The sequence below is a fragment of the Perca fluviatilis genome, chromosome 14, assembly GCF_010015445.1.
Source record: "Perca fluviatilis chromosome 14, GENO_Pfluv_1.0, whole genome shotgun sequence".
Lineage (NCBI taxonomy): Eukaryota > Metazoa > Chordata > Actinopteri > Perciformes > Percidae > Perca > Perca fluviatilis.
In genome coordinates this window covers 11013325-11035041 of record NC_053125.1, presented here as the reverse complement: position 1 = coordinate 11035041, position 21717 = coordinate 11013325, and the positions used below count along the sequence as shown (strand labels likewise).

The 21717-nt window shown below is 43.0% G+C and overlaps 1 protein-coding gene and 1 long non-coding RNA gene across 5 annotated transcripts; one reads left to right on the top strand and one right to left on the bottom strand.

Annotated features, from left to right (window-relative positions):
• The first annotated feature begins 1441 nt into the window (after nt 1–1441).
• On the top strand, nt 1442–15660 carry rcor2 (REST corepressor 2). 3 transcript variants are annotated; one of them, XM_039821821.1, is made up of 14 exons: nt 1442–1508; nt 5560–5685; nt 7837–7893; nt 8866–8946; nt 9493–9545; nt 9709–9870; nt 9979–10103; nt 10439–10505; nt 11256–11495; nt 12126–12203; nt 12550–12607; nt 13137–13204; nt 13761–13922; nt 14808–15660. In XM_039821821.1, the coding sequence occupies exons 2-14, from the start codon at nt 5562–5564 to the stop codon at nt 15150–15152; spliced, it is 1620 nt and encodes a 539-aa protein (XP_039677755.1). In that variant the 5' UTR covers nt 1442–1508; nt 5560–5561; the 3' UTR covers nt 15153–15660. The 3 variants fall into 3 exon arrangements, with proteins under 3 accessions (XP_039677755.1, XP_039677757.1, XP_039677756.1); XM_039821823.1 differs by lacking the exon at nt 1442–1508 and adding an exon at nt 1855–2093 and having other exon boundaries at nt 5557–5685; nt 14808–15152; XM_039821822.1 differs by lacking the exon at nt 1442–1508 and adding an exon at nt 1856–2093 and having other exon boundaries at nt 14808–15152.
• On the bottom strand, nt 6553–19743 carry LOC120572485. Of its 2 annotated transcripts, none has more exons than XR_005641458.1 (3): nt 19644–19743; nt 9662–9878; nt 6553–8655 (listed from the first exon to the last, which is right to left on the bottom strand). It is a non-coding gene; the product is annotated as an uncharacterized LOC120572485 (long non-coding RNA). The 2 variants fall into 2 exon arrangements; XR_005641457.1 differs by having other exon boundaries at nt 9763–9878.
• Between the last annotated feature and the right edge of the window lie 1974 nt (nt 19744–21717).

The window sequence follows — 21717 nt, the reverse complement described above, 5'->3', positions numbered from 1 at the left end:
GGAGGATAAAAGGAGAGCTGGGAGGTGAATGGAGGGAGGGGAGATATGTAGCAGTTGTTCATTAGTGAGGATGTGTTAGGGACTGAAGGACTGAGCGAGAGGACTGACAGTGGAATGGTGAGTTTCATGGTGAGACACTGACTAATGAGAGGAGAGGAGAGAAGGGGGTGAGGGGAGAGGAGAGGAGGGGAGGAGGTGGCAGGGGTGAAAATGAGACTGGAGAGGGAGGAAGAGGAGAGGGGGCTGGAGGTGAGCGAAGCGAAACTGCTTCACTGTATCACCGTAGGGGGAGGATGGGGGGAGGGGAAGAATTTGCACGTACGCACACACACACACACACTGTTGAAATTGAAAGCGACATGAGAGGAAGACGGCAAGAGAGGGAGACAGGGAGGAGGAAGAGGAGGATGGGGTGAGGAAGGAGATGAAGAGGAGGAAGGAGGAGAGGGAGGCAGGAAAGACAGAGTAGAGGAGACATCACTGGAGAGAGAAAGTAGCCTATGGGGGAGCGGAGGAGGGAGGGGGAGAAATATTAAGCAGGGGAGTAAAGCAGAGGAAGCAAAGGAAATGGATAGGGAGAAAGGAGGGAGGCAGGGAGAGAAAAAGACAGAGGAGGATGAAGGAGGAAAAAACAAATCAGGGATGGGGGCACAGACAGTGAGAAGAAGAGGAAAGAGGGGGACGCGGAGGAGAATTAGGGCAGATATTCAGGAGGTGGAAGAAAGAGGGAGAGGGGAGGAGGAAGAAGAGGGAAAAAGTATTGGAGAAAGAGAAGAAAGAGGAGCGAACGAAGGGAGACTAAATAAAGAAGAATGGGGAGAGGAAGCAAACAAATAGAGGAGGTGCAGAAAGAAGCAGGAAGCAGGGGAGAAACGGGGGTGACTATCGAGAGAAATCATGGAGAAGATGAGATAAGGTTGGAAAATGAGAGAACTGGGATGATGAAGAGGAGATGGGGGAAGAAGAAGAGGAAGTGGTAATGTCAAAGAGAGAGTAGAGAAAGAAAAAAAAGCTGGAGTGTGTAACAGGCTGTTACATGTCAGCAGCAGGCACTTATGAAGGTAGCCTATAGCAGCAGGTCCTCTGTGTGTGTGTGTGTGTGTGTGTGTGTGTGTGTGTGTTATTGTGTTTATTGCCAGCATCAGGTGTGTGAAATCCTCCTACGGCCTATCACTAAAGCAATTCTACTCACACACTCATCCACCTGTACACCCCCCCCCACACACACACACACACACAGTCTTTGAATTTTTCGACATAAACCAAGTATTGAGGCTATTTTTCTGAGTCATTGTCATGTTTAAGCACAAAGTCACGCACGCTCTCATAATCACGTTCGCTCTGTCACGCACGCACACGCACGCATGCATATACACACATACACACACACAGGTTCAATTGTACCTCACTCCTGCCCTTTTCTCCACCATGCATACATCAGTACAAGTCTGGACAGCCTGCCTCAGCACAGAGATGCACAGTTGACGAATCCCTCCGCCGACACACTGGCAAGTAGTCCCTAATTTATGGGATTTTGATAGATGGCAGATTAAGAGTAGCCTAGAGTCTATAACGGCTACTGTTTATACAACGGATATCCGCAATGTCTTTTTCCTATTTAAACGAGATCAACTGTGGTTAATAACCATAGTGTAAACAGCGGGCAGGCAGTTTTGAAAACCTGTTTTTTTGCCGAAGCCTTTCAGTACGAAATGCTGGTAGATAAATCACTTTAATGTGTCAAATTACATGTTAAACAACAAAATACAAAATTAAGAGTATGCTACACTTAATAGTTTTACAGGACTACTTCTTGTCAATCCAAACGGCTGGTTGGGAGAGGCGAACGCATCGGAGCGGATGTCCACTTCACTTTTCCCCGGGTGTTGTCTGTCTCCCCGGCGCACACTCACGGCTGCTTCCATCTATCCATGCAGTTCACTTCATTGTACTGACTGTGCTCATCAATTAGATAAGAATTAAGCCGTTTTAGATGTAATATTGTCTTTTAGCGATTCGAAGAGGATTGTAACCCGCGGAACGAGGCGCAAATAAGTTTTGAGTGCGGGAAAGCGGAGAGAAACGAAACACAGGTACAGTGTGACTGTTATCTCGACTTCCAACTATTAACGTTACTAATGTAACGCGAGGGTACTAGCCGCAAGCTAACTGGCTAACGTTAGCATCACATCGACCAACTAGATTTGACTTCAGATTGCACTTTGGAGAGGAGGGAAATGTCGCCTGGTTTTTATTGTTCAGCCCCCAGAAAATACTTTCGTTCAAACTGCTACCTTTTGTAGCTAAACGTCCTGAAAGAGACCGCCAACTTGAGTTATAATAACCCAGAGAGCGAGTTTTTACTTGGTGCCAGCAGCAGACACAGCGTCAGTAGTAGTAACAGCAACGTAAGCGTGGGGAAAACAAAAGGACTTCAAAGTCTGACACACAACATACATGACTGCTTAGGAATAAAGCTGTGAAAATTGTGATTTAGCTCGCAAACGTGGCTCGGATAAAGCACCGGGTGCATAGTCACCACCTCATATTTTTTTATTAACTAATTTATAGAAAACCAAGGTTTAACAGATTATACAATGCTGGTTTAAAAAGGAATCCCTATAGTAATATTATCGTGTTACCTTTACTGAAATACAAAAATACCACTACAAGGACACTCTAAACTGAACTTACTCCTGAGATCCACGAGCACATTTTTATTCACTTTAGGAATACGATTGTCAACGTTGTTAGTAGGCCTATGAGTAAAAATTATGCATCAATGCATTGACATTTATGATAGAGAGCAAATCGAATATATGTTTATAGACTATACCTTAAACTTGATAAACAGTGTGTAGTATGGATTGGGTTTGAGTAGCATAATCATAGAATGTAAATAGAGCATAATAAATCAATAGATGTTGAAAGTTAAGGGGCAAAAAGTTCCTTGTGGTGGTGAGAGGATGTGGAAATTTTATCGGTAGCCTACTAAGCATACGCGGGTGGTTGATTGGTGGTTGCAATACTTACTGCAAATAGATCCTGCCTAGTCGGGTTAGCAGTTGTATAATAGTTTTAGCTCTTATTACTCATAACAATTGCTTAGTCTGCCAGAGATGGAGGCTACCGTGGCAGTGTCCGAGGCTATCACAACCCCCTAAAACTCTCTGAAAGTGAACCTAGGCGGGATTATACTTTGTCCCCATTATACCTGTAGCTTCAGCGATTTCCCTAATTTAAATCCATCGAGCTATACCTAAATAGACATAGATTTGTCTAGGTTTGAATGATGTGAGTTTCCAGTGAAGTTAGAGGGGGCAGCTGTTGTAGTGTCTTGGGGGGGCCATCGGGAGCCGCGATAGACAAAGACCCCCAGAGAGCCTCAGACACTTGTATTGTCTACCGGTGTTTGGCAGATGTGAATTCATCTCTCGGGTTTTAAAGATCGCCCCTCACCCTCTGCAGAAGCATCACTGGTCATGTTTAACCTGGAGAATGCGAGAAATGGGACCTTAATGTCGCCCGTCTGTCCTCTGACTCTGCGCCCGTGCTTTGTTCTGGTCGTAGTTCCAGTTAGGAAACTGGAGATGAAGTTGCTGATGTGATTTGTGAATGAAAGCAAACCTAAGGTTTGAAAATTCGGTGCACATAATTCGTGTTTACTGCGATCGGTGAGTGATATCGGTCATTGTCTCCGTGGTCGCCTGTCGTTTGTAACCGCACGCTGTTTGTGTGCGAGGAGGGAGTTTTGTGGGTTACTTTCTGCTGTGTCCTGAGCTGACCGTCTAGTCTATTGTGCTGCTGGGAGACTCACTGGCCCGGAGATACAGAGAGAAAACGAGGCTTGGCCACCTAATAATATAGCACTGACTGTGGATGACACTTAAAACGAGAGTCCCCTTCATGCAGGAGGGCTCTCATGTTATCCATGGCACGCTTTCCCCACGTTGTTTTATCGGATTCTGCCACTTGTCAGCTGTGCTGTTGTGATCGATTTCCTTAGCATGTAGGAAGAGGCATGTGAGGACATTACATTACATTTGGACATCTTAATAGTGAAATTGAATATGCATAGATAGAACATGAGGCCAGGGCAAAAGCAACTTCACTCTTTAGCCTTTTTCATACTTTATACACAATGTTAAGGGCTGCAACTAATGGTCATTAATGATCAAAATAGTGACAAATGGCCATTATCCTTTACATACAGCCCAAGTTACCATATTCAGACAGCTTGTTCTGTTCAACCAATAGTGAAAAATCTGAAAAGTTTGCATAGATTAATCTACTAGCCTAATCATATCAGTTATAAAAATCTTCAGTACATTTTTTTTCAATGTCAGCAATTTGTTACTCTTTTTGATATGTCAGAATAGTGTTTCTTAGTGCTGAAACTATTTTGTTTATCAATTAATCTGCTGATTATGTTCTCATTAATCATTTTAACATTTGGTTTATAAAATATCAGAAAATACTGAAGGAGGGTCAGCCCAATTTCCTAGAGGCCATGGTGACATTTTCAGAAAATCTGCAAAAGATAAAAATATTCAGTCTACTATCACTTAAGATGAAGAAAAGCAGCACATCTTCACAGTTAAGAAGCTGAAACAATGAAATATTCAACATGTTTGCTTGAAAAATGTCTTAAATGATTAATTGATCCCAGTGATGCACCTGGCCAATCCTCCAGCTCGATATCAGTGATACTGACTTGCGGCCATTTTTCTGACCTTGTTAATTGGAATGGCTATTGGCCATAATATAACCGATTCACATTAAGTAAAGCTTCTTTGTCAGTAGATTTAAAAAAAAAAAAAAAAAATCATTGTTTCTGAAGTTGCATTCACTCAGTCACAGTGGGCTGCCAGCACAGTTTTTAGAGCCCACTAAACCCTGACATCCTGTTACCTTTCATGAAATTATTCCATTGAGTTCCACACAGTGAAGTATACACATTTTAAATTGGTATGTCAGCTTTAGTGGTGGTGCCCCCATAATAGGAGCATGTTCTTAATTAACTGGAGTAATAAAGGAAGACTTGAGTTAATCAGTTTGGGTCCTGTGATGAACAGGAAGAAGTGCCTGTGGATTGTGTGTTGAACTTGAACCTTAATCCGGCAATCGGTAAGAGATGTGTTTCATCTAACAAATAGAGGCCACGTCATGGCATCCTCGCTGTATGCCACAGAACTGATCAAAAGGTCATTTTGATTAGCGAGACACCAAGTTCTAGCTAGTGAGTGATAATGAGGGTTAAGGAGAAAGAACTGAGAGTTGTTGAGTGTGAATCATATCATACATTAAACCAGTGTTTGGAAAATAAACTCAGCCCAAGGGAATGTAATGGGATTTCTTCCAAGGTAGCAGCATAAGGTGCCGTTGTACTTTACAAGAGTGGATTAGGTTTTATTGGGGTTCAAGTGAAAACTAACAGCAGCCAACTTGCTAATGAAAAAAAGACTTAAGTTATATGTTTATGGGAGATTGAATCATACTTAAAACAGAAATGGCATTCTGTTGGTGTGTGTGTGTGTATGTGTGTGTTTTTTGAAGCAGCCATGCCCTCAGTGATGGAGCGCTCGGGGTCCGGGGTCCTTTCCAGGAGCAGAGCAAAGACTGTAACCAACGGCAACAGCCAACCACACTCTGAAGAAGAGAGCAGCGATGAAGAGCATGCTCATGGTACACACAGACACACTAAACTGAAGTATAATCTACTGCATGTGTAAAGTGTACTTACCGTAGACATGCATTTCCATTGTACAGATATACATCATGCCAGCTGTTGTGCTTGCATTCATTGCATTGCTGCAGTGCTTCTATAGTCCCTGCACACTGCTCTCCTCTGTCCTCCCCTCCCTTCCCACACTCTTCCATCCTTGTTATCCTCTGCCCACATATATCTTTCCTCCCTCCATTTTCTCCTTCACCCACTGACTTTCTGTTGATCTTTCATTTTTGAACCGTTATCTCACTAGCCACAAGATATCTTATTAGATCAAACAGTTTAACTGGAATGGTTAGGGAGCGTTCAAAAGGCACTTTACTACCCAGATTTTCCCCTGTTGATGTAGGTCTGAGACTTTAAGCCACCATCCCTATCATTATGGCAACCCCCCACTTTCATAATCGCCTCCACCTCCATCCGTTTTCAGTCTTCCAGTCACCTCTGTCTTTTTCATCCATCTTTTATTTTTCTCATTTCTTGCCTCCTTTCATACCCCTTTTTTCCTGTCATCCAACCTTATTTCTTCTTCCGTCATCCCATTCCTGTCTCCACCCATTTCTTACCATCTACTCCAGTTTCTATCATCCCCGTCTCCTCCCTTCCTGTCCTCTCTCCCTGAGGAAACAGTAATCTGTCTCTTCCTCCTCCTGGTCTTCTTCCCTGCCCCTCTCTTCACTCCTCGTCTTCTAACCCTCTTTACCACTGCACTAATTACTTAACGTTTGCCATACTCTGTCGTACTTCTCTCTCTCTCTTTCTGTCTGTCGGTATTTCTATCACTTAGTGATGAACATGCTGAAAATGTTATCACGAAAAAAATGTAATGCATAAAAGGTATTTATTACGATCTATGCTATTTCTGTTGAATTTGACTTGTTCTTCTGTAAACGGAGACAAGTTATATGCTGTGATTAAAAACTTTCTGGTATCTTGGTTGAACCAAATTGTTCAGAAAACCAAATGTTTAGAACAATTATGGAAATGGAACAAGGGAAGACTGAAACAGTCAACATTTCATTCTCTTTTAAAACCATTAGAACCACACTCATTTCAATAGTTGATTAAAAGCAGGCTCCCTGTGTGGTTCTTACAGGCTGACAACTTGAGGATTGTTTGCACTCTTGCAAACTAATTACATATCCCCAGGGTTTCCCAGTATTTTATAGTGCCCCACCTTGCCTGAAATACCTCCACTAAAGAACCTTTTTGTTAAATGTAATTAGGCCTATTAAGCATCAGGGAAAATAAGCATCGGTGCTACTTTAAACAGCAAATGCAATGTATTCAAAGATTGAGGTTACTGTTTAAACCATAATGTAACTACATTAATAGCGAGATGAGGTGTGCCAGGATATGGCCGATTCAGCTTTGCAGGTGATTCATTGATTGATTACACATCATATGTTCAGTCAGTAGTAATTAATCAGAGCAGCACATCACTCTGGCCTTTTAACAAGTTGGAAAAAAAATCTGCTCAATCATTTACAATCAAATTCTGATGTATGAGGGGGAAAAAACTCACTTTGATGGGAAGCGCTTATCAACTTCACTAACCCTGATCCCACAATATGGAAATTTCAGTGTAGGACAGAAATCAGTTCATGAAATTGTACTTCACTTTTGAAAGCCAGAGCACTGTTTTGGAGAACCTTTTGTCCTTGGTTTCACAAAATACATAAAGACTTAAGGCTTTTAGGCCTGTGTTGTGATGTGTATTTAGCCTATTCGTATAGATGTTTTTCTCACAAACCACAGGGTCTCAATTGGCTCTGATTGAGTGGCCTGCAGCTATTATTTCAATGTGTCAGACATTTAATCAACAATTTGGTAAATATAAATAGCTATTGCTATTGCAGAGGCAGAGCCCTGATGGGATAAACCAATAGTGAAGCCGGTTAGAGGGCATAACGCAAAAAATGATTACCATGTTGTAGATGACTCTCCTGTTATCTGCTTCTTATGGTCCCGTCTATCCAGCTCTGCAACTTTCTGGGAAATTTACGGGAATACTTGTCCCCCATCCTCTTCCATCTCTGCAGCTCTACCCATCCTTCTGGGAAATAGAAAGTCATATTCGTCTTGTGTGTGTCTCTCTCTCTCTACAGACAGTATGATCAGAGTGGGGGGAGACTACCAGGCACAGATCCCAGAGTTCAAACCAGGTAAGCTGAGAGAGGAAAACATGAGCGAAAAAGAGATGATTGAAAAGGAAAATGAATAGAGAGAGGGAGGAAATCAGGGCTGAGAAGGAGACCTAGAGGTGAGGAGTAATGTGGAGGACATTGAAATGGAGGAAGGAGGGGAATGCAGACAATGAGAGAAATGAAGGTCAAATGACCAGTTACTGTCTTCCTGTCTCTCCAGGAAATGGAGAGGGAAAATGTAGACACTTGCCTGTGTTGCAGAGGTTGTCCTTGTTCAGTAATGGGAGTAATGTTTGTTTTGAGGCGGGTGTCAAGTCTTTGTTTAATCAATAAAAGGGGTTAGCTCTGCAATATTCAAACCCCTTAGTAAATGGGCATCACATTCTTTTTTTTTTTTTTGGGATGTTTCAGAACAGTCCATAGTGATGTTGAATCAGAATAAAGCTAGTTTTTTTTAGCCTGTTTGTTTGAAAACAATTTCACGGGGAATGGAAAGGTTTAAAGATTGTAAGATCAAGCTTATTGAAGTATCCTGATTCATTGTATAAGTCGAGGTAGATCATGTAAAGTGGCTGAACATTGCGAAAGCAATCGCCATCGACAAAGTTGTCCCATGACCATCAGATTGCACCAGATGAGGGGAGAAGCAGGAAAAACCAGCGTCTCGTTTAACGTCTGGATTTTGGCAGAACACAGGTGGTGAATTCCCAAAAGAGTCCACTGGCTGACACGCCACCATCTCCTCCTTGTTTTTCTTGCCAATGAAAAGAGAGATGGAGCCTAGACAGGAGAAAACACGCAAAGAGGGAGAAGTAAAGTTAATATGAAGATAGATGGGTTAGATAGATAAAGAGGTTGGGAGTCATAAGCGGTGGAGGAAGGAGTAAAACAGGGATTCAGATATACATATTACCTCAATATATGAATTTAAATGCTAAATGTGTTTTTAAAATAATAATCAACAAATGTCCTTGTTTGTTGTTTTTCCAGACAGTCCAACCCGCTGCAATGAGAAGGACGAGAGGAGCATGTTGGTCTGGCGTCCCAACAGTCAGCTTTCTGATGCAATGTGTAAGACAGACAGACACACACACACACACACACACACACACACACACACACACACACACACACACACACACACACACACACACACACACACACACACACACACACACACACACACACACACACACACACACACACACACACACACACACACACACACACACACACACACACCTCTACCTCACCTACCTCACTTTCACTGATGCAAGCTTAACAGTGTGACCTTCAGTTTAATGGCTATATGCTGACTAGAGAATAGCAATTAAAACTTTCTCCTGTGCATTCATTTACTTTCATTCTTTGGCCCGCTTTGTCTTCATCTCTTCCAATTATTTATTTCATTGTCCTCATCTTTCTCTCTCTATTATGCATTTCTTGTTTTTCTCTTTTCTCTACTTCTTCTACCTGGTTTCCCCCATCCTCCTCCGTCCACTATACTATTGTGGTTTCTTTTTTTCCCTTCTATTTTTTCTTGCACTATACCTCCTCATCTCCTTTTACTAATGTTTCCTCTCTTTTTAACCCATTTTGTCTTTCTTCTAATCCCAGTGGACGAGTACATACTGATGGCTAAAGAGAAACATGGATACAACATGGAGCAGGTACGGCAGACTGTAAATTTCATTTCATTTTCACCTATCAAAATGCATCAGAAAAAAACCCCAAGATAAAATCTCTTTCTCTTTTCACTGCTCCTTTTGTATCGCTCTCTTCTGACCTGTCACTGTTTGCCTGACTCTGTCTTCGTCCTGTCTGTGCGCTCAGGCTCTGGGCATGTTATTATGGCACAAACATGATGTGGAGCGCTCGCTTGCTGACCTGGCCAACTTCACCCCGTTCCCAGACGAGTGGACAGTGGAGGACAAAGTGCTGTTTGAGCAGGCCTTCAGCTTCCACGGCAAGAGCTTCCACCGCATCCAGCAGATGGTGAGAGACTGGGGGGGAGGCACAACATTTAGCATGAATTTAGCGTGATTTTTCAAAACAAAACAAAAATTTGAAATTCAATTTAGTGATTTCTGTGTTTGCGTGTAGCTTCCAGACAAGCTGATCTCCAGCCTTGTGAAGTACTACTACAGCTGGAAGAAGACCAGGACCAGGACCTCTGTCATGGACCGACAGGCCAGGAGGCTGGTCAGCAAGAGAGAGAAAGATGACAGGTATGACATATTCAAGAAAACTTTAAGGATCCCCTGAAGGGAACGAGACGGGTGGAGGGAGGGACAGAGAGAAGAAGGACTGAGCAGGAAGGAAACATTAAGTTCTCAGAAACTACTCGTCTGAGACGTGACATTTACAAAGCTCTGTAGTTAAATGACACTCGATAAGCACGTCCTCCTAGGAAACAAGAGTCTCATGAATACAAATGAGATACTTTGATATTATTAGTTGTCATTTTCAGTTGACATTCTGGAGCAGTTTTAAAAATACTTTTTAATTTCGACAAGTGGCAGAATCTTGGGTGTGTTTAGTTATGTTTTCTTTCTTCTTGTAGTAATGATGAGATTGAGGAAGGAGACCCTGGCAGTGACAGTGACTTTGAGATTGACGCCAAGAAAGAGGTGAGCAATATAAAATGTAATAATGGTTGAGTGTGCATGTGCATGCTTATTTAAACTATTTGTTTGTGTTTTATTAGTAGGCTTGGGTACCGAGACCCGGTGCTAATACGGCACCGGTGCCTAAACGACCGGTATCTACCGGACCGAATTGCAACGCGGATTTCGGTGCCTCATTTCTGTGCCACTTAAATGCCTTCTGCGCTGCTCTCTGATGCTCTGAAACAGAAGTTTGAGGCAACAGGAGCACGTGGCGCTAGTTAACACTACACCTGACAGCAGGTAACGTTAGCCTACCGTTAGCTAGCAGCTGGATTAAACGCGGTTAAAATGCTGACAGCTAAACGCTGTAAAGGGTGTCTGTATTTCACTGTAGAGGATTCCAACAGCGGGACATTAAGCAGTGTGCAGCTGCCGTTGTCGGAAAACAACCCAGACGTGGTGCGTTCACTTGAAACTAGTAAGCCTGGTGGTGCATTCAAAGTTATTGTAAAATACTCTATTGCCTATTACCCTATTTTTTTAAAGTATCGTTTTAGCACCGGTATCGGGGGGGGAAAAAACTCAAACGATACCCAACCCTATTTATTAGTCATGACTTGCCTGAGCAGATCAGCCGAGCCAAATTGATGCATTCTCTATCCTTCAATTTGAGCTTAATTTATTATACATACATGGAATGCTGCTGCCTTCTTGAATTGCTGTTCATGTAAACAGGTGTCATTCTGACAGAACCTCTGTCTGTCCACACAGGCAGTGAAACAGAACCCCAACAGTGCCAACTCTAACAAGGCCACCCCCAGTCGCTCTGGGCCGGTGAAGAAGGAAAATATCGGAGCTCAGTACCGCCACCACCCGCTCAGAGCCCGCCGCAGGCCACCTAAAGGCATGTACCTGGAGCAGGGAGACATCATGTCGGTGTCAGCCTCCCACAACGCCGGGGTGCTAACTATTCAACAGCTGGACACACAGTTGGTGTCACTCAAGAGACAGGTATGTACCTTCAGTATGAGTAATCTGGCCATTTGAACTGAAGGTGTAAATGCACCGAAAATAATCTGAGGATCTGAAAGCTACTGTACTTCTAGACGTAGTTTTGGTGAGAACCAATAAGATTGTGTGTGTGTGTGTGTGTGTGTGTGTGTGTGTGTGTGTGTGTGTGTGTGTGTGTGTGTGTGTGTGTGTGTGTGTGTGTGTGTGTGTGTGTGTGTGTGTGTGTGTGTGTGTGTGTGTGTGTGTGTGTGTGTGTGTGTGTGTGTGTGTGTGAGTGGTGAGAGAGTGTGACACTATGGATCTGCCAGCAAAGGTGAAATTTAACACCTCCTCGAGAGCTTTATAATGCAACAATACATTAAGAAATTGTCACCTTTTTATTATATGACAGATATAATGAATGCAGTCTCACTGGGGGTTTGGTTTGTTTTTTTACCGTTAGTATGAACATTTTATAAGCAGGTTTCAAATATAAAAAAATGAAGAATTGCTCCAAGAAAACCTTTTAATTTTAAACTGCAACTGCATGTTTAAAGTAAAGCTGTGTCTTTGTGCATCATTGCAACTAGCCCAAAAAACATAAACTTACTACACTGTCCCCTCTGTCGTCCCCAACACTTTCCCTCTCAGGTCCAGTCTATTAAACAGAACAACAGTAGTTTGAAACAGAGCTTAAATGAAGGTGTTAACACTTTCAAACCAGCTGAGGTAAGTATTATTTTTTTTTTTTTTTTGTACAGCTTTCTTTTTTCCACTCTTTCTAAACTGTCCCTCCTTTACATCTTTCGTCTTATCGCCTTTTTGATTTTTGTTTCCTGGACTACGTTCCCTTTTCCTCATCTCTGATCTCTCTTCAGTTTGTCGCTGTCCTCTTTCGTGGATTATTCCCTCTGCCCTTTCTCATCTCCCTCCAGATATTAATTCATCCCTTGTGGGACTGAGATTGGTCTTAATCTGCCCTTTTCTCTCTTGCTGTCATTTTCACCCCTCTCTTCTCCTTCTCTTCTTTTCTACCACACTCTAATCTCTCCCCTTTCCTCTCTTTCTCTCTCAGCCTGTCAATAAGATGAACTCTCGTTGGACCACAGAGGAGCAGCTCCTGGCTGTGCAGGGTGAGTAAAGGCTGCAGCAGCAGCAGCAGCATCATCCTCCTACCCTCTTACAGAGTCACCTCATTTACATATAGTACATATTTAAGTATGTATTGGCCTTAAAAAAACACAGGCTTTGTCCAAAATCATGTATTATAATCAGCATTTGCTGTATTATCAAAAATGACACCAGACTAGATGCTTTTTGTTGCAACAACTAATTAGTTGTCAGTTTACCTTTTGAGCAAAGCGTTTAACCCCCAGAGGAAGAGAAAGCAGAAGCTGAAAGACATGAAATGAATGATATGAGAGTGAAGCCGGACAGGCGTGGAAAAGAGCAGGTGCACTCAGCCAGCCGAGCTCAGGTAAAGGTTAACAGAAAAGGCACGCATCAACAAGCCTGTTGACTCGACATTCACTCCTCCTGTCTCTCCTCTCACACACACTGCTGCATTTCTCTGACAGAGGGAAAGTTTTGTAGCCTTTTGATGGCAACGAATTGGTTGTGAGTGATGCATAGACCTCATTAACCTGGGGTTCTCCTTTCCAGCTATCCGTCGCTATGGTAAAGACTTTGCAGCCATTGCTGAGGTGATCGGGACCAAGACACCAGCTCAGGTGAGCAACCTCGTCCTCAAATCTTGTGAAGATTGCCTCTCTCATCTCTTATTCTGACCTCCCTCTTACCCTCCATCCATCCAGCAGTTTACTCTCTGTGAGGTCTGCTTTTCATCTCCTCTCCAATTTCATTCCTCTGTCTGGATAAGCATTTTTCTTTCATAGGATAATTATAATCTCCATTATCCCTCCTTTCATTTTGTCTACTGACCTCCAATCTCCGCCTCCGCGGCCTTGAACGCCGTACAACTTTCTGCCCTGCTTCATTTCTCCTCTAAGTGGGCATTCACACAGACGCAGGTCTTTCCATTCATTTTGGATGGGGGTAGTGCGTTTAGGCTGCGGCGGGGTTCGCCGCAGGGGGGGAAGACGCCAAAAAAGAGAGAGAAAAACGCAGCGGCCTGCGGCGAGAAGTTGAGACTGACTCAATTTTTGGATAAACCCAACCCCAACGTCACGCTGCGGTGGCCAATCATGTAACCGGAGATCAGACTTGTCCGTTTGTTTTGAGGCGGTGTGAGAGTCCCTAACTCTCCATCTCTGCCCGTCTGTTCAGGTGAGTTCCTTCTTCGTGAGCTACCGGCGCCGGTTCAACCTGGACGAGGTGCTGAGGGAGTGGGCGGCCGAGCAGGTGGCCACCAGCCGAGACCAGAGAGACCTCAGGAGGAGCAGCGAGGAGATGGCAGCCGCTACAGACGGAGCGGCCGAGGAGGACGAGGTGAGCCGTGGCAGGATACACATACACATATAAAGAACACCATTAGTAGTATTAGTTCAAAGCTTCTCATTTTGAGAAACGACGTTTAGACACTTAAGGAAGATTTCTTAACAAGTTAGTCAAAATGAAACCGCATACCACGTGATATTGACCTTCTCGTCTAACTCTTTAACAAAACGCTGAACTATTTAATCTAAGTTAATCATCAACCATTGTCCATCACAGAGTGGTAAAAAAATGTGTTGGCTGGCTCACTGGTCATCTACCGCTAGTTAAAGTTCTATTTATAGTCATTCATACTTTTCTTGTAAATTTTAAATGCACCCTATGAAAAAAAAAGAAGAAGAAAAAAAAAAAAGTCTAATATACTGAAAAAGAGTTGTGCAACTTGGAGGAAGGGTAATGAATGCTACAACTACACACAATTGCTGGTTTTAGTATCAGATTTGATTGAGTGTCCTCGGTGCTTACCATCCAAGACAGCACGGGCCCTAAGGAAGAAACGGAGGAGAAAAACTCTGTCATTAACAGGACCATCCACTTTATGCTGAATCACCCAATCTACATGTCTTTCTCCATGCTTTAAATGCTTGTTGGTGCTCTCGGTGCCTGAAGTGGATTTAATGGGTGAAATTCAACCATCCTAGCTCCCGAGTAGATTGAACAGGAGGAGCAGGTGGTTGTAACATGAAGTTCTCTCCTGTGCCATCTGCTGTGGTTAAAGCCGAATCATCGTAGAGCAAATGTGACATCCGTCTCTATATTCTCACAACTGTTCTCCAACTGGCTTTCACCTTTTCTCACTTCATCATCTGTTGTTGTCTCCACTGTTTGTCCTCCTCCTCCTCCTCCTCACCTCCATATCTGCCTCCTCCCTCCCCTCAGGTCAAAATGGAGGACTCCCCCTCGGACGCCGCCAGCGGCTCCTCTCCTCCCTCCTCCACCCAGACCCCCTCCTCCCTCTCCCAGCCTCCTCCACTGCTGCGCCCTGCACCTCCGTCGGCTCCCCCCAGCCTCCTCCGTCAGCCTCCTCCTCTGCAGACACGCCCGCTCCAGAACAGAGCGCCCCACAACCACCCTCCCCCTCCGCTCATCCGACCCGCAGTCACCACCTCGTCCTCCACCGGGAGCTCCAGCCTCAGGGCCTCTCCTCCCAGCTCCTCCTCTGCTGCAGGGCAGCTCCCTCCATCGCTGGTCGGGCTCAAAGTGGAGCAGCCCACCTCGCACTGATATACACACACACACGACAATAGGAATAGAAGCACACACACAAATTAGCATGCAGACAAACACACAAACACAATGCTTTCTCTTCTCTCCAGAGAAAATTCCTTCACCCTGTAACTTCCATCACCCCTAGCCTTTGTTCCTGGGACCATTACACATCACAAGTTCAGGTCCCTAAGGTGACATCACAGCTCTTAAAATGCAGGAAGATCCCCTCAGTAAGGCAGTGGCCTGAAGCCCCTTTACTGTACTAACAAACACCTACCTCCAGACCAACACATACACACACACACCTCCCTGAACAACACACCTCCCTGAACAACACAAAAAGAGACACTGGATCATCTAGCTGTTGAAGAAAGCCATGACCACAGAGCGCAAAACACAGCGCTATCGATATTAATTTCGTTATTTTTAAACACATCAAAATAGATTCATAACAAATTAAACAAGGTTTATTTCAACTGACTGTCATATTGGACTGGTACAGCATGAATAAATAAGGACCATGTCTACAGAACAGGACATGTTTTACTGTATAAAATATATAAAGAGAACAGGACACACACCTTTTCTTTGGCTTCTCTGATTCGTTCCGTTTTGTTGTCTATTTCTTCACTTACACCGTCACTCTGTCGAAATATGCACACTCGTGGTACGCTCCATAGGGTTTGTCACGTAGTGGACCCGTGGTAAGCTCCATAGTAGTGGACCCGTGGTACGCTCCATAGTAGTGGACCCGTGGTACGCTCCATAGTAGTGGACCCGTGGTACGCTCCATAGTAGTGGACCGTGGTACGCTCCATAGTAGTGGACCCGTGGTACGCTCCATAGTAGTGGACCCGTGGTACGCTCCATAGTAGTGGACCCGTGGTACGCTCCATAGTAGTGGACCGTGGTACGCTCCATAGTAGTGGACCGTGGTACGCTCCATAGTAGTGGACCGTGCGCTGACGTGCACTAACATATGCAAGTGGCACGGTAACTAGCCAATGAAACATGATCATTATAGCGTTTCAAGCGGGCTCTAAATCAAACACAACTAAGCCAACGGACGGGACGCAGAGCTCCACAAAATAAACAAAATAATGCATACTTATTGCGACACTTTCAATATATTGCGATAACGATATTGAGTCGATATATCTTGCACCCCTAAAATATATATACTGTAGGTTCCACTGGGTAGGTGTCAAGTCATCGAAACAGCCTTCGGGTAAATTAAATGAATAAACGAGGGACAGAACATGTGAGCCAAACCTGCTCCTCCTGACAGGTCATGCACATTAGAAAGTCATTCAGATGGGTGGAAATCATGTGAAGAAACGGGCTTTTTGTAAGTGAGCTTTGCTTTAAAACTCGGACCCTCATAGAGGAGTGAAAAAAAAGTTATTTTACAAATTAACAGGACTTTGATCTCGAAGCTGTCCTATAAGTTTACTGTTATGGCTGTCAATAGTTGAAGCTGTTGATTCAAAAATGGAAAAGAGCAAGAGGTCGATATCTCCCTCTTCTCTCATAGCCATGTATTACTAATTTTAACTGGAGTGATGTTTTCCCTTTTTTTTTTTTTTTTTTACTAGACATTCAAAGTGAGCCCTAGGTAGGCAGTTAGTTATTGTAAGTAGTTTAGATAGTGCATACTTTATTATGATGATTATTGACTAAGCACTAAGGAGAAAAGGAGCCGTTTAACACACATGACTGGACTTTTTCCTCACATTTCAAGAAGACAAGTCAGTCTCAACTGTGTGCAGTGCTTCTTCACTAATTCAGGTCTTCAGCGTTCAGTCTAGCGCAACACTGAGCAGGAATCAAAGCAGCCCATCACTATGTTTGGCTTTAAAGTGGCTTGCATTTTTTATTTGATGGACTTGGTTTCTTGCAGTTATTCCTTCCTACAAAAATTGCTCGTGCGTACTGTATGTGAGAAGCTGTTTACATTGTGGAAACTGAACTGTTTGTGATTGAGAACTGTTTTCTTAGAATAAAGAAATTACCAAATAGTACAGCATTAAAGTGTTTTTTCACACACACACACACACACACACACACACACACACACACACACACACACACACACACACGAAGTGAAAACACCTAGCCTAAGTATAGTCAAAGAATTTCTAATAAGGGTTAATCAAAGATCGTCTATACTAAAGATAGCGCATGTGTGAAACATGGATGTATTAAGAGCCGGTACACGCTTCCTGTCTCCTTAAGAGGCGTGGCCTCGTTTGAACGTGTAGTGAACGTCATGTGGATAAATGAAAAGGTAGATTTGAATAATTTATGAATATTTTCCTTTGCTAACGTTAGATATTTACACAACTAAAGACATTTTAGCATCACGGAGATTTGATTCGTTAGGGCGTTCACGAACGTTAGCTGACGTTACTTTCTCTGTTGCCAGGTCTCGCGAGACATTGGTCCTGAGACAAAAACAGGTCTCAAACAAAGTTAATTTTCTCCTGGTGTGTCAGAATGTTCTGGAGATACGTGGATTGTCAGAAATGGGACCAATATCTACTTTGACTATGGGGGCGAAAGGATCGCTCATAATCTGTGTTCACGTTCACTTCTCTCATTGGAATCATTTCACTCGGACCAGAGTGATATAGTCTCCTAACGAGGCGTGGCAGTGGCGGAGCCTACGTGACACTGATACAGTAGGCCTAAACTAGCTCGAGTTGGGGCGTCTCGGTTCCAAACCGTCTCTGGCATTATGTACAAGTTATTTGGGAGCTTCATGTGCACGTCATGTTTTCAAATGCCAAGTCTCATCAAAACAACCCTCCCCCGAGAGACTTCTGGGGGGCCCAAAACATCTCAATTTTGGTAATTCGATTAATTGCAACTTTGCATGACTTACCAATTAAAATCAAAGCAGGTCCATCGTCAAACTAATTTTGTGGGCCGCTCTTCTGGGGATGCCAAATCTAGTTTTAAAACCTTTGAGTTTATATTGTAGGCCTACTTACATTATGCCTATTCCAGAATAAATGATGTGTCCACTGGGAACTTGTAGGTGACAGCAGTGGCTTAACGAGCCAACACCGGGCCCCTATGCAGGATTACCAAGGCGGCCCCACTACAGCACGTGATGACAGCGCAATGTCCATGAGTAGGCTATGAACAGGACAGGATAGGATCATAGAGACACAGCATATAGGAGATGAGATGACTGACAAAATCAGGAGTAACAACAACAAAAAAAACAATGGTGAATGTGCACCATAACCCATGAAAAAAACAGGATTTCACGGCCTTTTTTTTTTAGATTGCTGTGGTCCAAAAAGCTTGATTTCACGGGAGCTTTTGTAAAAAATTGCGATAACAATGTCTTTTGTATGATTATTGCAATGAAGTTGCAGAAGACAGTGAAAGTTGCAAAAAAAAAGTTTTTTGTATAGTTCTTTAAAAATAAAAAGGAAACTTGTTTTGGGGAGAATAATTATTACAATTAATTAATTACTCTGGGCAGAGATTTCCTAGGGACCTTACCAAAAAGGCAGGATACTGCAAATGTTGGTATAATATGAAAATGGCTAGTGGATTTAAGACAAAAAAAATTATAATTTATTCAATGAATCAAATATGAACATATATGTCACTGTCAGTGGCTTGTTAGTTAATTTCATATCCTGGCCACACACACATTCATACGGTTTGATGAAGTACTTATTGGACTTTAACTTATCATTGCACTTACAATAACGAGCGTAGCTGTCCTCAATTTAGGTCATCGTGTCATCTCATCTGCGGATTTCTCGTGCATCCACTGTGTGCGTGCGTGTGTGTGCGTGCGTGTGTGCGCGCCAGTCGCGGGGGGGAATGGAGCGGCAGCCCCGCCCGCTGCAGAGAGCCGACAGTAGGCAGTTCAAACATCAGCCGCTTCAGTGACTTTATAGTGAAAAAACGTTACAGTGTACATTGATGTTAAAATGTATCCAGGTTGGCAGGACGGTCTGAAATGTTTTTCGCTGTAGGTTTTGTTGGTCAATGTGAGATGTTCGAGTCACACACACACACACACGTCTTGTCTTCATAACAGAAACAATAACAGAAACAAGGAAATTAATTTGACCCGTTCTCACTCCCGCTTGGTCAGTGGCTGCACGTGGGACTGCTGGGATTGTCGCGAGTAGTGAAAATGCGATAGGGGGCGCCGGCTGTCAATCAATATCTTCCAGTGATGCGGGCCCCTGATTGGTCCGGGCCCGTAAACACCGCTTACCCTGCTTACCGATAGTTAGTCGTCTGGATGACAGACAGGGTAAAGTCCTTAGACCTTCATCAAATAAAATACTAAATAAAGAGTACACGTTTCTGTTGTGAAACACTCGTCTAGAGGACTTTCTGCATGCTTGTTCACTGCGACTACCCTACTGCTGAATGTCACATTGCCTATTTAACTATAACAATTACCCTACGCAGGAACTGCTGTCAAATGGGAGATTACAAAGTCTAAAAATATTAAAAAGATATACTTACATGTATAAATGTAATTGATGGAACAAACCTTTGGTTTTCAGGAATAAGTCTTGCATACCTGAAAGCGACCCAGTTGTGACATCTACGCAGACTAACACACATGCACAGTAAACAGTGAGGTAACGCCCCCTCTGCTGGTGTGGAGCATCACGGGATATCAACTAGCCCTGTTGTCTTCTTCATGCTCAATCTGAAACCAAGCTGTCAGTTATACAACCGTTGGGCTCCTGATAAAAAAAAATACTGCCTTGACTGCTGGTGGTACATGACACACAAGTTATTTTCAAGTAGTACAGCAATTTCTTTTTTTTTCTTTAAAAAAAAAAAAAAAAAAAAAAAAGGCTGTTAAGCAGTTTTCTTCATTTGTCTTAACGAGATTAGAGCTGCATTACAATGAAGAGGTTAAACATTTAAAACAACATATGTAACAGTATATATATCTTCACATGGTGAGCCCATGAGAAAAGCCTGCAGGATGGGGAGGTTAAATGGGGAAACTGCCATCGACCTTTAACTTCCAACTACAGGGCTGCTGAGAGCATACCATCATCTGACTTAACACATTCATGTAGCTTTTTGCAGAATGGATTTCACAGTCAGACTATCATTATATCATTGTTTTTATTACTATCATTGTAATTTTTCATCATTTTGTCTTTGCACAAAAAAACAAAAACAAATACATTTTCAGGAGTTGATCACCCCTCCCAACCCCAAACCCACCACTACAGTTACAGTTTGCTCAAAACACATTTAAAATCAATGTAAATTACAGCAATGTAAAACGAAATAATGTAAAATAAAATCAACCCTGAAAGAGATAATATAACAGCAACAGCCAGAATAATAATTAGAATCCAATACCCAGCACCTTAATACAATGATCAACTTTTTAAAAAGAAAAATCTGACGCATTAAAAACTGAAAGAAAAATAATAAAACAACAGTGTGTCATTGTGTGGGAAAGAAAGAAAAAGTGTTAAGTCAGGTACAACCAGGTGATGGGACCCAACATTGTCCCCATCGCCCCCTTCTCTAACCACTGTGTGTGTGTGTGTGTGTGTTTTTCTTTTCTGCTTCGACAAACTGAAGCATCAACGCAAAGTGAGAGAAAGGAAGGGACGTCTTCTGGTTTGTGGTTTTGAACGTGAACATGTGCTCAGATATGAGAACGTTTTGGCGAAGAAGTCCTCCCTGCTTTTTCTCTCTGCTTCAAGCCATTCTGGGCCGATAAGGTCTTTATAACAACAGGCTGATGAAAGGAAAGAAATGGCCAAAAAATGAACGAGCAGTAGTCGTCACCACCACCATGAACATCGCTAAACACACTGATAACTGCTGTCTGCCATGGAGGGGGGGGGGAGTTAGGTTAATGCTATGAGCTGTGTGTTTATGTGTGTGTGTGTTAAAGGTGCACTACACTGAAAAGGCAGCAATGATATGATCCGACGTGACCCTTCACACCCTGTCCACCCCAAAAATCCAAATCTGTACAAACCAAAAAATTTCAACGACACAAAAATATATTATCAAATCAAAAGTAGAAGAAAATAATTCACCATTCGTCGTCGTGGATTCTTTTTTTTTTTTTCCAGTGATCTTTTATAACACACACACACACACACACACACACACACACACACACACAACACACACACACAACACACAACACACACACACACACACACACAGTTACATACTCCAAATACACTTTGTTTGCTTGTTTTTGCTCTTTGGGAACACAGCAGAGAGCAATTGTGTGTGTGTGTGTGTGTGCGTGTGTGTGTGTGTAGGGGAGGGGGGAGGTCAGGGTTGACATTCTGGATATGAAGGCGTGATGCCAACAGAAATGATCCCAACATAAAAAAAAAAAAGTACAAATAGATCATTTTTAGCATTTATGTGCTGACAACAAAAACAAACCCCAAATTTAAATTCTACAAAGAAAGGCAACATAAAAATCCATCAACAACCCCGTCCGCAAACTGTCCTCCCCTCCCTAGTTTCCCATACACCCCTCTTTTCCAGTGCACAACTCTTTTTTAAAAGCCATAAAAGAAGAAGCTAAATAATA